The sequence below is a fragment of the Euprymna scolopes genome, chromosome 3, assembly GCF_053919585.1.
Source record: "Euprymna scolopes isolate OS-2025 chromosome 3, ASM5391958v1, whole genome shotgun sequence".
NCBI classification, from domain to species: Eukaryota; Metazoa; Mollusca; class Cephalopoda; order Sepiida; family Sepiolidae; genus Euprymna; species Euprymna scolopes.
Genome location: NC_136484.1, coordinates 85886582 through 85903813, shown reverse-complemented (window position 1 = coordinate 85903813; position 17232 = coordinate 85886582). Strand labels below are relative to the sequence as shown.

The 17232-nt window shown below is 35.3% G+C and overlaps 1 protein-coding gene across 2 annotated transcripts in view; it reads right to left on the bottom strand.

The window, feature by feature from the left end:
• Nucleotides 1-564: 564 nt before the first annotated feature.
• Nucleotides 565-17232, bottom strand: part of LOC145256897 (telomere repeats-binding bouquet formation protein 1-like) — a 199075-nt gene continuing 182407 nt past the window's right edge. The window contains exons 16-17 of one of the 2 annotated variants that reach the window (XM_080115613.1): nt 15192-15425; nt 565-948 (exon numbers count right to left, since the gene is read on the bottom strand). In XM_080115613.1, coding sequence (XP_079971739.1) covers nt 763-948; nt 15192-15425 — 420 coding nt within the window. In that variant the 3' untranslated portion in view covers nt 565-762. The remainder of the gene's footprint in view (nt 949-15191; nt 15426-17232) is intronic. The other variant, XM_080115615.1, reaches the window with a different exon arrangement.

The window sequence follows — 17232 nt, the reverse complement described above, 5'->3', positions numbered from 1 at the left end:
TGTCTTGTCACTGTTCAATTTCAACATTACAAGTAAAACTTTTGAAACCATACAAACACATATACAAAAGTAAATGTTTCCACAGTTGGAAAAGTTATACTTTTTAATTCTCTCCAGATATAGAGAAAATAGCAATTTGTCTTGAATAAATTATTTACAAGGGGTATTATGTTCCATAACAACTTTTAAAGAATTTTAATTAGGCTTGTTGATACAATAGTCTGTGTCAATTCAATTCTAGAAATAGGACATTTATCTAGATATGGACAGTAAATTTCTTTAATTTGATAATATAAAATAGATAATTGGTTATTACTGTCTGCACACACTATTTTATAAAGAAAACTATTCAATTTATTTAGGCATGTTGAAAATATAATTTCTATTTTAAAGTGGATATTAATTTCAGATGTGAAATATATACTAAGTAATACAAGAAATGGAAATAATCGAAACAGAAGAAACTTTTCCAACAAAATATGTAGATTTACTTTTAATACTTTGTTCTAAAATGTTACGCTTTAAAGACAAAATGTTTTAGTAAAATTCACAATGAAATAAAAGTTTGGAAAATAACTTTTTTATTAAGCAGACAACTCCATTGAAGTTACATAAAAATAATAAAGGATTCAACATATTTGTATATACCTTAGATGAAGGTAAAATACATGTTGCAAAAAAAAAAAAAAAAAAAAAAGAAAGAAAGCAATATTAGGATAAATAGGTAGAAGTATATAAACACATTTTAAAAAGAAAGAGAAACTATTTATTTAGTACTCTCCACTTTAAACGAAGATCTTCAGGAAGTTTATCTGGTCCAAATCGATACTTTTTCCAAATTAAAGACCAAGAATGACCAAATTTCTTGACACCTCTCTCTAATCTTCTTTCTTCACACAAAGAGAAAATCTTTTTCTCCTTAGGATTTTGTGGCTTTAGTTTCTTTTTCTGTAAAGGAAAAAGAAAGGATTAAAAAATAAAATCATTAATGTGTAGATTTTCAATGGACAGAAATCAAGAGAATACACAGGTGTAGGTCTGTTATTTTTTGACTCTGCGTCATTTCCTCATGATGGTGAGAGGGCAAGTGTTTTATTTGTCGCTTTTACAATATATCAACACCTCGGCTTTTAATTTATACTAAAACAGAATAATTATTAGACACGATCTTTGAAAGATGAATTACTATTTTTCACCATAGCTGGAGAAAATATTACAAGTAAAACTTTTCGAACCATACAAACACAAACAAAATTAAATGTTTCTACAATTGAAAAAGTTATACTCCTTAATTCTCTCCAGCTATAGAGAAAATAGCAATCTGTCTTGAATAAATTATTTACAAGAGGTATTATGTTCCATAACAACTTTTAAAGAATTTAAATTAGGCTTGTTGATACAATAGTCTGTGTCAATAATGATGTGACATTAACATGTAGTACAATTTAGGACATTTATCTTGGTCCAATTATTCAATATTCCCTGATAAATTTCCTATATGTAAATAATTTTCATGCTGTGATAGGATAATCATATTTGAAAGGAAATTGAAATAAAAACAGAAGATATATGTAAAAATTCATGGCTGATTCTTTCAAATCCTGACATACAAGTAAATTTATAAAAATGTACAGATTTTTCAAACAGGCCTCAAAGCATATATGATCAGCTTGCATTACTTGAATCAATAGATTATAGATCCTCAGTTTCTGTTTTAGTAATAAGAATGATTAAAGTGGTGATCAAAATAAAATATTTAGACAATTAAATAAAGCAATGGCCCACAATCCTAATGCTTTTAAGTCATATCAAATCTATCCAAATAGAGCAAATCAAAAGCTATAAAAAAAACTTCAGTATAAATATACATAAATAATACATATACTCTAATAACTATATCTGTTATACCGGCCTTCCTTGAACAGAAGAATTTACACCGATTAGCACTATAAATAGTGCTAGTAATTCCAACACTGGTGAAAGAGATGCAACTGCACTTCAACTGCTAGTCGAGTGCCCAGCAAATATACACGCTTTCCTATCTTTGTACATTATTGTTAATACACTTGTTCCTTAACCGAACCTCGACTTGATTGTTCTTATTTTCACTGTTGTTCCACGACACAACACTATCTATTTATATCTATATATATCTATATATGAATCAATAAAGAGAGGAAATGAAGGTATAAAAACTATATAGTGATATGTATATAAATATATTTATTTAATAAGGGTATACATCAATTAGAGGTGTTGGGTAAGTAGGAACTCGTTTACCATGCTATTTTAAAACCTTAGTAGTAATAAAAAACTGGAAAGAAAATAACCAATGTCTCGTTAAAATGGAAAATATTAAGAAAGTCCTAATCATACAGCCCGGGTTCAAAATACTGCCTCCTTTGCAACGCAGAGGCCACGGAGACTATAACAGGACCAGAAAAATCAAATATTCTCACTTCTAAATCAGAGATAGTTAACTGTTGTAGGTACAAAAGAAAATTTAAACATGGAAATACCCTAAACTCTGCTGATAAACCATCCCCAAACCAGGACCCTTAAGATCAACCAACTGACTTAAATCCCACCTGCCTCCTTAATTACAACTCTCTCCAATACTATAAACAGTTAATTAACCTCTCTCACTTGCAAAGCCTAGCACCCAGAACCTGACAACTGATCCCCGCCCATTTTTTTTTTTTTTTACTTACTCTCTCCATCACGACATTCATTTTTAAATACAAAATAGAAATATCACCCTAATACCGGAAAACATCATCTTGCCCCCCCCCCCCCCGAGTGAATTTAACCTTCCCCTAAAAACAGAACCCCACAATTGTCACCCTCTTATAAAATTAAACATTAATCATTAATAGATTGGACCCACTTAAACCTGAAATTATAAAACTCTCACACCTACTACCAAAGTCATCCACTCCAATCATAAACAGCACACCAGATATAAAAAAGAAAGTCTCAATGTCTATTCCCCTAGAAAAACAGACCTAAACTTTAACGCCCATTGCCTTTCCTGTCTACTGACCTCTAACACACTCTTAACCCCACCTCTACTCAGGGGGGCGGGTTGCCTATTTTCCCCAGCTTTTGACTTATCTAGTCCTTTCTGTAAAGACACGTCCTCTCATTCAGTGAAAACACTGGATGCCTCGATTTGTCTACATTTAAAATTTATTCTTGCAAGTAACTATTTCTTCACTAGGATCATTATTTGCACATGCAAAAGAAACACAGGAAACACCTGCACCATCTATCAAAGAAAACTTATTTTCCACTCCAGGAATGATAAATGTGAAATACTAATCTACACCCTGGATTTAATGGCTATTCCAAATCTTTTATCTTGCTACAGAGAGTAGTAAATTTTTTCTTTATATTTTTGCAATTTTTCTACAACCATCAATAACATGCTTCTTTGAATCACGATCAAAATTGGATGAATTCAATTTCCTCACAAAAGAACTTATATTTATCTGTTTTGGTTTCTTAAAAAAATATTTTGTTACTTGCCTTGTACCCAATAAGGACCTCATTAAAGGCCTGGCATTACATGTCCTGGCATTAAAGAATGTTCTCCAATTGGATAAGCTCTCACTAATCGTACTTTCATTTCATTTGATATCCTTCTATATATTTTTTTCTATTTTTCTATATTTATTTTATTTATCTATCTCTATTTCTTTTTATTTAATTTTACTTCTTTCTGTCACTTGACTCTTTATCATTCAAACATGGTAGTGTTTTAGTGTTTGAATGTATGGTTAGATGGCAGTTTTAGTCATTCAGAACTGCTTTAAAGCTTCACCGCTCACTCATTTTTCAACCAAATTTCAAACAATTACACTTTATAGATCACCTTCTCAGCTATATTGTGAAAAATTAATCCCCTCACATTAATTATCATAATATTACTCCTAATAATTTATATCAATTTTAAGTGCCATTATGGTTTCAGATAACCCTGCCAAAAAATACCGACATAGCATAAACCCCTTGTCTCATGTACCCCCCCCCCCAGCTACAACACATCTACACATATGATTAAATAAGAAACTCCTTTCAAGTAACTTTCCCCTATATTCCCCCCAGAGTTTAAACACACATACTGTCCACATACATTAAACCCACTATGGCAGATATGCAATATACCTACCTACATTATATATTAAAAACTACACTCCTCCTTTATCACAGAGAACAATATGGTTCCTTTGAACGGCCTCAATAATTTGTTTTGCTCCTAATGTACAAATGTATAAATATACATAAATAATACATATACTCTAATAACTATCTGTTATACCGGCCTTCCTTGAACAGAAGAATTTACACCGATTAGCACTATAAATAGCGCTAGTAATTCCAACACTGGTGAAAGAGATGCAACTACACTTCAACTGCTTGCCGAGTGCCCAGCAAATATGCACGCTTTCCTATCTTTGTACATTATTGCTAATACACTTGTTCCTTAACCGAACCTCGACTTGATTGTTCTTATTTTCACTGTTGTTCCACGACACTATTTATATCTATATATATCTATATATGAATCAAAGAGAGAAAATGAAGGTATAAAAACTATATAGTGATATGTATATAAATTTATTTATTTAATAAGGGTATACATCAATTAGAGGTGTTGGGTAAGTAGGAACTCGTTTACCATGCTATTTTAAAACCTTAGTAGTAATAAAAAACTATAAAAATAAAAAATATAAAAAATAAAAATAATGCTACACGTCACATCCCTATTATGTTACCTAGAATCTTTTTTACTCTTCTGATGAAAAGCATTAGGTTTCGAAATACCATGGTATAACGAGTTCCTACTTACCCAGCACCCCTAATTGATATATACCCTTATTAAATAAATGGATAAATATCTTTCTCTTTATATATATATATATATATAGTTTTTATACCTTCATTTTCTCTTTATTGACTCATTTTGTTAAGTTTTGTATATTCCTGATAAATCTCATCTTAAAGAATTGATTTTATTCTCATCCTTTAACTCCCTATATATATATATATATATATATATATAAATAAACACACATTATAAAAATAAATATTTTTAATTTGTATATATTTTTAGATGAAACTATAATACATTCTAAAAATATTAGAAAGTAAATAATATTAATACATAAAATATAAATAATCAAAAAGGAAGGGGTGATACATCGTATAATGAATATGTCTGAACTCTATGAAAATAACAAACACATTTTTCTTGGATAAAGACTAACAGTAAGGAGTACATTTTTGATAACATAAATAAGTAGTAAAATTAATTTGAAACTAAAAACTAGATTCCATATTCGGAACATTTTTCTTTTTTAAGACTTTTCTTTTTAAACCCACAAAGCAGTTTTTCCATTGTAAACAATTGATGATCTCTACAATAATATTAAGGCACTTGGAAACAAACTTTTGGCTAGGCACAAAGTGTAGTATATGTTCTGATACAATACTTCATCTTTTCTGTCCTTGGTCAGTGGAAGAGAAATCCTTCTAGACTGAGACAATTTTAATTTTTGTTCCTATCCAGAGTGTCCTTTTTGGGGAGTTTGATTTTCTCCACATTAAAAACCGACCTTGTGTCTAACTTTTCCCTCGTGGAGAGGCAAGTAAATGCATGGATTGCAACAGATTAAGTGACTTACAAGTAAAAGTGTTTTCCAATGAAGAAATTGGGACTAAAAGTTTTTATTTAAAACTAGTGTGAAGGAGAGGTGCGGGCAAACTGTGTCCAGGCAAGCAGGAAGAACACAATGGAAATCTCAGGCAATCAAAACAACAATAAGTCGGTTCCGGGAAAGGTGACCTAAGCTATATCCAGGCAAACAAAAATAAACAATGGAAATCCTGGGATTTGGAGCGACCTGTATCCATCACGAGTCATCACCAATGGCCAACAGGTGACTATTTCAAAGGTGGGGGAGTAACTGCTCCGCAGGTTACAGTCAGCCATATTTGCACACCTGCCAACAAGACAAGATGCTTATAGTGTGGTGTATGATATGAGATATTGATAGCATTGTAATGTGTATTACAGCTAATCAGAACTGACCTATATTTAAAACTATATGATTGATATTTACTTTCAAATCATCAACTTCTTAATATTCTTTTCATGGTAGATATTATCAATTCTTTTTTTTTTTTTTTTTCTTTATTATCTCCAAATAAGGTATATTGTCAGATTTATAGGGGAGCAATTTGGATGGGGAATTATGCAGCAATATGTTTGTTCACATTACATTTAAACTTCTGCATGCTAGTACTGTGACCCAATCCCTTGGTGGGGGGGGGGAGTGAAAATGGCGCCCTTAAAGGATAAAATTGGCACCAGATTGAAGCTTTTGTGTGAAAGCTCTCCCGGACAGCAGCTGATGACCTGATGAGAATTAATATATTGAATACAAAAGCGAGTTAAAATTTAATAATGACACAACTTTCTGATCGCAGGTGTAGGAAATTGTGAAAACAAAACCAGTTATGTTTTGTCTTCATGTAAGGCCGGATATGGCTTGATGTCAGGGGATTGACCCCTAAAATGTGTGAATGATATGATTCACACAATTCTTTTGGAAAAGATCCCTAATCAATATTCAGGGATATGTTGGCTAATTAACCAACCAGAGAAGGCCACGTTGAGGGATGAAGTAAGAGATGATTGGCCGAAAGGGGGGCACAAAATCCCTCAGACCCCAAACCATCCACAGTTATTAAAGCAATTGCACAAGCAATTTTTGCCCGTTGGAATTAAGTTTCTTTGAGTAGAGTTGAAACTGTCAAGCTGAGTTCGCTGCTCTTCCCCCTTGCCTGTTGCCACCCATCAACTAAGGAAAAATTAGAAATTTTGAGAGTCTGTGAAAAGAATTATCACAAACTTGTAAAAAGAAATTTTAAACATTTTTTGGACTGAATAATTAGAGTAGAAAAAAAACCCAACAAAGTTTGCTTTTTTTTTCTGAAGCTGATTTTGTCTCTTGTCACCTGAGTGACGACACATTGAGTTAACTTTTCAGTGAATGACTGGTGCTACAGAACGGACAGCATATTAACCCTTGATTCAAGAAGTGAGTGAGAGAACACCCGACCACTATTAAAGACTAACCATAAGGAAAGGATCACATTTGGTCCTGTGGCCAAGGATTGACACTTAGATCCTTTTACATTTCCTTTCGAATGTACCCTTATAAAAGAATTTATGGTTGATTTTATAGGCTGAGCCTTTCTACTTGTGCAGTGATGAAACTTCTCAAATGCACTTGTGATGTTAGGTTGTAGAAAAGTGTTAAGTCAAAATCAAACTTCCTCTCTTAATCGGATTTTATCAATTTTTGATATTTATCAAATGATACAAAACTGATACAAAACTTACGTAAGAACACTCCCAGACACATGAAGTACATTCATGTGAAATTTCATAAAAATCAGGCATTTTCGAATCCATAGGAAACAAACTTTCACACACACACACACACACTTTATTTTATACAATAGCTGTATATACACAGCTTTACTTAAAAAAACTGTAACATTGATTTTTTTTTTTTGCAAACAGTTTGGAAAATAAAATTTAAATGCTCACAAAAAGCTTCCTGATTCCCATCAAAGGTCAAGAGTCACAAAGAAAATGATTATTTCTGTCAAATCTAAATCAAAGATTTAAATAGTTGACCTTTTACAAGCCATAATATATTTTGATGAATGGAGATTCACAAGATTTCAATTTATATTATACTAGGGGGGGTACCTGGCGTTGCCCGAGTATTTGGAGGTGTGTGTGCTCGGGCGGGGGTGAGGTGGGGGTGTTAATCAAAACATAAGAATAAGCGAAGTAAAAGAAACTAAACTAAAAAAACAAAAAAAGAAAACAGAAAACGAACGTTACAATAAAGAGGGTAGGGGTGGGCTTGGGGGGGGGGGGTATCCGGTTTAATCAAAACATAAAAATAAGCGAAGTAAATACTTTAAAATATTAAATAAAAATTAAATATATAAAAAAAGATAAAAAATCGAAAAAAAAAAAAAAAAAAAAAACACAGAAGAAACTAACGTAAGGCAAACGAACGATGTTAAATGTAAAAATCGGAAAAACAAAAACAAAAAAGAAAACAGAAAAACGAACGTTAAAACTTCTTTTAAAAAATCTGAAAAATACCCCCCCCCCCAAAAAAAAAACATGTGAAAAAAGGCTTAAATAAGCCTGTTTCAATACTAAAATTTAAAAAATCGGTGGTTGCCCGGGTGTTTTTGGATGTGTGTGGTCGGTCGGAGGTGGGGGTGTTAAGAATAAGTGAAGTAAAAAAAACAAAAAAAAAACAGAAAAACGAATGTTACGTGAAAAAAGGCTTAAATAAGCCTGTTTCAATATTAAAATTTAAAAAATCGGTGGTTGCCCGGGTGTTTTTGGATGTGTGTGGTCGGTCGGAGGTGGGGGTGTTAAGAATAAGTGAAGTAAAAAAAACAAAAAAAAAACAGAAAAACGAATGTTACGTGAAAAATGGCTTAAATAACCCTGCTTCAATATTAAAATTTAAAAAATCGGTGGTTGCCCGGGTGTTTTTGGATGTGTGTGGTTGGTCGGAGGTGGGGGTGTTAAGAATAAGTGAAGTAAAAAAAACAAAAAAAAAAAACAGAAAAACGAATGTTACATGAAAAAAGGCTTAAATAAGCCTGCTTCAATATTAAAATTTAAAAAATCGAAAAAAAAAAAAAAAAAAGAAGACATCTCACACCATGATTCAAACCCAAAACGTTTAGATAATGACCCAGCGCTCTAACTAACACGACGTACACGAAATTAGGTCATTTTTTAAAATCAAAAACTAAATCACATTACGACGTCGTATGGCACATGCGTAGAAGCGAATTCATCATGAGAGGACGGTTTTTGCTGAGTAGAAAAGTGCTGATTTCAGGGTCAAAAATTTAACGTTTTTGGCAAATTTTTCAATATTTGTCGGGCGAAGGATGGGGCTTTCATATGAGACCAAATTTGTAAGTTTTTGTTCTGTCTGTCGAAAGTTTTTAGCAGACACACCCCACCCAACCCCTGCCCGAGCACACACACCTCCAAACACTCAGGCAACGCCGTGTACCCCCCCCCCCGCTAGTCTTCTATATATATAAAAGCCAAAATGTGTGTGATCATTTCATGTATGTCTCGCAAAGGCTTTTTTCGCCGCCATTCTCAAGGGGCTTACTATGTCTTAAAACTTTTTATATACTGTCTAAATCATAATATCGAGGATTTGTGAATGCATGTCGCGTCTAGATTTATTTACATCGACTTTTATAAAAATCGCTTTATTTCGCTGTGTTACCTGTTTGTTTTGTTTGACTTTTAAGTATAAATAAAGTGAAATTTATTGAAACGTTGCGTGTTCGCGGCTTTCGCGTCGAAACGCCCAGAAAGCAATCAGCTTTGATCAATGTGGAGTTTCTCCTTATATCAGACAATTGCTATTCAATTTGGACAATCCCCTTTAAAATGGGAACTGGTTTTCCCCACCATCATCTTGGGGAAGCAAAAACTGCCCCGCTTTGAAACAAAGTAAACAAACCCCAAAAAGCTGTCCCACATTAAATAAAATACTGCCACGTCATCGTAACACTCCTGTGATGACCTCATTAAGCGGCTACCTATCAATAAAACTTATTTGATTCACTGTATAACGCTTAACTTAACACGCTAACCCATTTCTCTCACTCGTGGCCGAGATGGTTAAGTAGTTGGCTTTTGTTTCCACCTCCGCGTCAAGGCTTCCAGGTTCGATCCCGCCTCCCGACCAAACTATTTTCTTTTTCTTTTACATCTGGGCAACGTTTTTTTCTTTTAATTTACCCCCCCCCCCCCTTATACACACAGTGTTGTTATCTTAAGATTGAAGGTTCGATCCGACAGGTTTAATTATGCCATTTTTTTCCCATTTTTTTTTTTTTTTTTTTTAACATCGTCTTTTTGATAATATTTAAACAGGGTTATTACTTAACCCCGTCCCCATACACACACCTACAAACACCCAGGAAATGCCGGTTACCCCACCCCGCTAGTCAATCAAAAAAAGAGGATGACTTTGGAAAATATCAGCAAAAAAAGTGACCCCCTTCTTATAGGAAAGTGCCCAGTTGAGAATGAAGAAATTAATATTTTTGGCCAATCTTTCGATCGATCATATGAAAGCCCCATCCTTTGCCCGACAAATATCGAAAAGATCAAACTTCAAAACAATATCAATCTTGTGAAAATCCATTGCCTCTGTCAAAAGTTTTAGGTAGACATACAAACATACATGCATACATTTAAACAAACAGGTGAGATTTATATTATAGACTAGCGAGGGGTACCCGGTGTTGCCCGGGTGTTTGTAGGTGTGTGTGAAAAAAACCCGAAATGTGAAAAAAAACAGGTGCCCGTGAAAAAAAAAACGAAGCCAAGGCGCAGTTGGAAAATAGTAAAGTGTGAAAAAAAAAAAAACAGGTGCGCATTTTTGATTGACGTGACGGCGATAGCTATTCAGCAGTTAGCATTTTGTGCGGGACAGTTTTTAATGAGGTCAATAAATCGGTTTGTTTGTTTTTTAAAAACCCGCTCCCTCGTCTCAAAATGAAAGCTACCGTCTGATATGACGAAGTCGACATTGACCAAACATTACTTAGCTCTCTAGAGACCACTGGCTCTGGGCCTGTGATTAGAGTCGAGTTTCGCTTATTATTTATACCAAAAACCGAATGTAATGCGTGCCGATACGGGAAATGTGGAATAATTAACGTTTGAAAGTCAATAAAATTAAATAGACAGGCGCGCTCCGTGGTTAACTGTGAGATATTACAATTTACAGATGATATAAAAAGTTTAAGTTGTGAAGCGAGCGAGCGCTTCTCTGAAAGAAGCCTTTTGTTGACATCGAGGAAAAGCATACGTACATTTTCGCTTTTATATTTATAGATTAATTCTATGCTAACTGAAATTAGATTTGAATAATAGAAATAAAAACATATCGAAGATATATTTTTTTCTATTAATATTACAGTGTAATGCGCATACAACTGATAACTGAGCTGTTCAGCGTAATGCACACACAATGGATAACTGAGCTCAGTGTAGTGCGCACACAAAATGTAATTGAGCTCGGTATAGTGCGCACACAACAGACCCGCTCGGTGTAGTGCGCACAAAACAGACCCGCTCGGTGTAGTGCGCACACAACAGACCCGCTCGGTGTAGTGCGCACACAACAGACCCGCTCGGTGTAGTGCGCACACAACAGACCCGCTCGGTGTAGTGCGCACACAACAGACCCGCTCGGTGTAGTGCGCACACAACAGACCCGCTCGGTGTAGTGCGCACACAACAGACCCGCTCGGTGTAGTGCGCACAAAACAGACCCGCTCGGTGTAGTGCGCACAAAACAGACCCGCTCGGTGTAGTGCGCACAAAACAGACCCGCTCGGTGTAGTGCGCACAAAACAGACCCGCTCGGTGTAGTGCGCACAAAACAGACAATTGAGCTCGGTGTAGTGCGCACAAAACAGACCCGCTCGGTGTAGTGCGCACACAACAGATAATTGAGCTCGGTGTAGTGCGCACACAACAGATAATTGAGCTCGGTGTAGTGCGCACACAACAGATAATTGAGCTCGGTGTAGTGCGCACACAACAGATAATTGAGCTCGGTGTAGTGCGCACACAACAGATAATTGAGCTCGGTGTAGTGCGCACACAACAGATAATTGAGCTCGGTGTAGTGCGCACACAACAGATAATTGAGCTCGGTGTAGTGCGCACACAACAGATAATTGAGCTCGGTGTAGTGCGCACACAACAGATAATTGAGCTCGGTGTAGTGCGCACACAACAGATAATTGAGCTCGGTGTAGTGCGCACACAACAGATAATTGAGCTCGGTGTAGTGCGCACACAACAGATAATTGAGCTCGGTGTAGTGCGCACACAACAGATAATTGAGCTCGGTGTAGTGCGCACACAACAGATAATTGAGCTCGGTGTAGTGCGCACACAACAGATAATTGAGCTCGGTGTAGTGCGCACACAACAGATAATTGAGCTCGGTGTAGTGCGCACACAACAGATAATTGAGCTCGGTGTAGTGCGCACACAACAGATAATTGAGCTCGGTGTAGTGCGCACACAACAGATAATTGAGCTCGGTGTAGTGCGCACACAACAGATAATTGAGCTCGGTGTAGTGCGCACACAACAGATAATTGAGCTCGGTGTAGTGCGCACACAACAGATAATTGAGCTCGGTGTAGTGCGCACACAACAGATAATTGAGCTCGGTGTAGTGCGCACACAACAGATAATTGAGCTCGGTGTAGTGCGCACACAACAGATAATTGAGCTCGGTGTAGTGCGCACACAACAGATAATTGAGCTCGGTGTAGTGCGCACACAACTGACCCGTCCGGTGTAATGCGCGCACAACAGAGCCGTCCGGTGTAATGCGCGCACAACAGAGCCGTCCGGTGTAATGCGCGCACAACAGAGCCGTCCGGTGTAATGCGCGCACAACAGAGCCGTCCGGTGTAATGCGCGCACAACAGAGCCGTCCGGTGTAATGCGCGCACAACAGAGCCGTCCGGTGTAATGCGCGCACAACAGAGCCGTCCGGTGTAATGCGCGCACAACAGAGCCGTCCGGTGTAATGCGCGCACAACAGAGCCGTCCGGTGTAATGCGCGCACAACAGAGCCGTCCGGTGTAATGCGCGCACAACAGAGCCGTCCGGTGTAATGCGCGCACAACAGAGCCGTCCGGTGTAATGCGCGCACAACAGAGCCGTCCGGTGTAATGCGCGCACAACAGAGCCGTCCGGTGTAATGCGCGTACAACAGAGCCGTCCGGTGTAATGCGCGTACAACAGAGCCGTCCGGTGTAATGCGCGTACAACAGAGCCGTCCGGTGTAATGCGCGTACAACAGAGCCGTCCGGTGTAATGCGCGTACAACAGAGCCGTCCGGTGTAATGCGCGTACAACAGAGCCGTCCGGTGTAATGCGCGTACAAGAGAGCCGTCCGGTGTAATGCGCGTACAAGAGAGCCGTCCAGTGTAATGCGCGTACAAGAGAGCCGTCCAGTGTAATGCGCGTACAAGAGAGCCGTCCAGTGTAATGCGCGGACAACTGAGCCGTCCAGTGTAATGCGCGGACAACTGAGCCGTCCAGTGTAATGCGCGGACAACTGAGCCGTCCAGTGTAATGCGCGGACAACTGAGCCGTCCAGTGTAATGCGCGGACAACTGAGCCGTCCAGTGTAATGCGCGGACAACTGAGCCGTCCAGTGTAATGCGCGGACAACTGAGCCGTCCAGTGTAATGCGCGGACAACTGAGCCGTCCAGTGTAATGCGCGGACAACTGAGCCGTCCAGTGTAATGCGCGGACAACTGAGCCGTCCAGTGTAATACGCGGACAACTGAGCTGTCGAGTGTAATACGCGGACAACTGAGCTGTCGAGTGTAATGCGCGGACAACTGAGCTGTCCACTGTAATGCGCGTACAACTGAGCTGTCCACTGTAATGCGCGGACAACTGAGCTGTCCACTGTAATGCGCGGACAACTGAGCTGTCCAGTGTAATGCACATACAACTGAGCTGTCCAGTGTAATGCACATACAACTGAGCTGTCCAGTGTAATGCACATACAACTGAGCTGTCCAGTGTAATGCGCGTACAACTGAGCTGTTCACTGTAATGCGCGTACAACTGAGCTGTTCACTGTAATGCGCGTACAACTGAGCTGGTCACTGTAATGCGCGTACAACTGAGCTGTTCAGTTTAATGCACATACAATTGAGCTGTTCAGTTTAATGCGCGTACAACTGAGCTGTTCAGTGTAATGCTCGTACAAGCGAGTTGTTCAGTGTAATGCACGTATAACTGAGCTTTTCAGTGTAATACACATACAACTGAGATGGCAATAAAAAACTAACAAATATTTACATTTTGTAGATTTTTTAATGGTCACAAAAAATGAAATATTAAGCAGATAACTAAATGATGAATTATTTTGTTGTCATGTAATAATAAAAAGTATTTAATATCTATTAAAAGTAAATAATGCTGAAAGAGTACAAATGTTTGTGTAACCATTAAAGTTAATACAGTTCTATCATGTCAGATAGTCATCTCTATGAAATGAAATATCTCTCAAATTGTTTTAAACTTGTTAAAAGCAGAAACGGTTTATGTAAAAGAAGTTGCAAGAAAAAGAATTGATTTTCAGAAAATTGTTTCTAGTTTTTTTGCATTGAATAATTAGTACACTTTCCAAATTTGTAAATCAACAGAATGAAAAAGCAAACTTTGAATTCTTAAAATGGACAAATCTTAATTCTAGATTATTGACTTATAAAATTAAAATGCTTTACTCTAAAGTTAATAACAATAAGAAACAAATTATTAGAAAATCTATATATAAAGGTGTAGTTTGTGTTTGTTTAGAAACTTGTCATAGGGTTTTATAGATTTCCATAACAATCTAGATATTCTGAAATTTCATTATCCAGAGTACTTACGTTGAGAAGTACATTTCATTTTGATCAAATAATATCATGGACTTTTCATTCATTATTTTACTGTATGAGTTGAAAATGGAGATGGACCCACATAATCCTAATTATTTTGAAAATATGTTAACTAGTATACTTGGATAATTACACTTCATATTGATGAAAAGGGGTACAGACAATATATTGTGGGATTTGTGTTTATACAGTGTACCTAGAAAAAATAAATACTTAAAAATTAAAATGAATAAAAATGGTAATATAATATTTGGGCTCCTCATTCATCCACAGAAGATATGCATGGTTTGAGGTTAGGGTTAACAACTATAAATTTATCAAAGATTATTTCGATAAATGATAATGTATACTTTCACACTCCATTCAACCAAATTAAGGTTGAGTTGATTCTTGGGTCGTTCCTATCCAAATCTGAATATTACAAAATGTAAAAAGGAGAAAACGGTAGTATGGGCTGAAAATAAGAGGTCATAGGGTTTCTTATTCACTCCTGGGTAACACTGGGTCTCTTCCTTCCAGTAAGTAATCATAGTGCATCATTTTAATGTTTGATAAAAATAAATTCAAAAAGATGAGTACACGTTTGCCTAGTCATTCAATGCCAACTTACCTTCATTTGTTTATATTTGTATGCAAGATCAGTCGCCGTTCTCGATGGATGGAATTTATAGGCATTTAATATTTGAATCCAAAAAGTTCCCATCTTTTCAACTCCCTCTTTGAGGTTCTTTATTTCCTCCTCTGAATAGCGAACAGCTTTTCGCCTTGGCATTTTATAAGACTTAAGTTTATTCAAAAGCGGTGTTCCTACATGATCAGAGTCATAGTCAGGTGGAGTAAGGTCCTAGATGGTAAGTCAATAAAAAATTGTCAACTTATGACCAAAATGTGACAACAGATTAAAATATGTAAGAAAAAATAAATCAAAGAATTAAAAATTTGTCCAAATTTTGTTCATTTTTTCTAAGTGTAAAATTAGTTTATAAAGGGATTTATTTCTATATTCTGGTATTTTATTACAGCACTTTGGCTTTTTTTTTTTATTTACATGTTTTATTCTGATAAATCTTTTAAATTTTGCTGCATTCATTTTTTTCTGCCTTTTTTTTTTTATTTACTTTAAAAACTTGTTAGGATTTCAATAATTATTCTTTAGATTAGATAAGATTTTTTAAATTTAGCATGAGAATGTCACCAATGTAAGATTTCCTAATTTATTTTTAAAACTTTGATATGTCAGTATGTGAAACTCTTGTGGATATATGTGATCTCTGTTGCAGATTATCAATCTATTGTAATTAAATAATCAAAATAAATAGTCATATGTTGTTTAATCTGTCTTACTGTAAAGGATGTGTTAAAGATATTTTGTTGCATTTTCTTTTACATAAAATAAATCATTTTATTTCTTTTAAGATATTTTAATCTTTTCTTAATTCTTAATCACTAGTGGCCCGTTTATTTTTATTTTACTGGCAGACATGCAAAAGGCGCCAATTTGAGATCTACAGTATTTCATTTTTTTTTTGTTCACAGTTCAAATAATTTGTGACAAATAATTTGTGATTTCGAAAACAAAAGGCGATTAAAATGAGATTAATTTGTCATTATTTGAGTAACAAAACAAATTGCCATTACGTTTATTTTAGAACTTAAAAACAAAAAGACATTTTTTTCAAAAATCACATAAACATTTCACATCATCAGAAGTATGATTCTCTGCATCATTTGTGAAATAAAAAAAAAATTAAAAAAATGCTAAGTATTCTGCCAGTACATCAAAATCTTTAACCTTTGATTTTTTTTCAATAATTTGGTCGGTTTTTATAAAAATTAAAATGTATATTTGTGTTTACTTTTTTAAACAAATTATTTTTTTCTCACAATTAAAAGATTGTAGTATATTTTAATAAAAAATGTAATAATTGCACTCAATTGTTTGGAGAAGAACAAGTTGCTGATATCGCAACACTTTTCAGTAATTAAGCTAATTAATTAGTTTATAAAAATTAAAACAACTATAAACGTTAATGCTATTGATAAGTTTTTATTAAGCTTTTATTGTTTCAAAAGAATGTTTTGTTTCAGGGAAAACTTATACTACATATGCTGAAATTTGTTTTTAATGGTTATATTTTGATCATTTTAGTGTAAGCTCTGCAGATTAACATTTTTCTTTAACATTTCTGATTATCATAAAATTTATTTACCAAATTTGCCATTCAAATGTTGATTTTTCACTGTCATTTCACATTAGTGTTAATATTGTTTATTTATTTATTGTGTTTATTTATTTATTGTGTTAATATTGCTTATTGTGTTAATATTGCTTATTGTGGTAATATTGTTTATCTTTCTTTATTGCGCTAGTATTGTTTATTGTTTGTGTTAATATTATATCTTTATTTGGTACTTGTACAGTTTGATCAAGACATTCAAAAATTGAAAAAAAAAAAGTTATATTGCACATATCTGTTATGGAACGATGTTCTCCGAAAAAAAAAAAATTTCACTTAATTTCATCAAGTAGTTTTTTTTTTGTTTTTTTTTTTTACAGCGAAAACCCATTAGTTATGATACCAAGCAAAAGGTTCGATTTTTAGGAAGAAAAGCTAGTATTAAAGATGGGGAGGGAGTGTCAGCTCTTTACA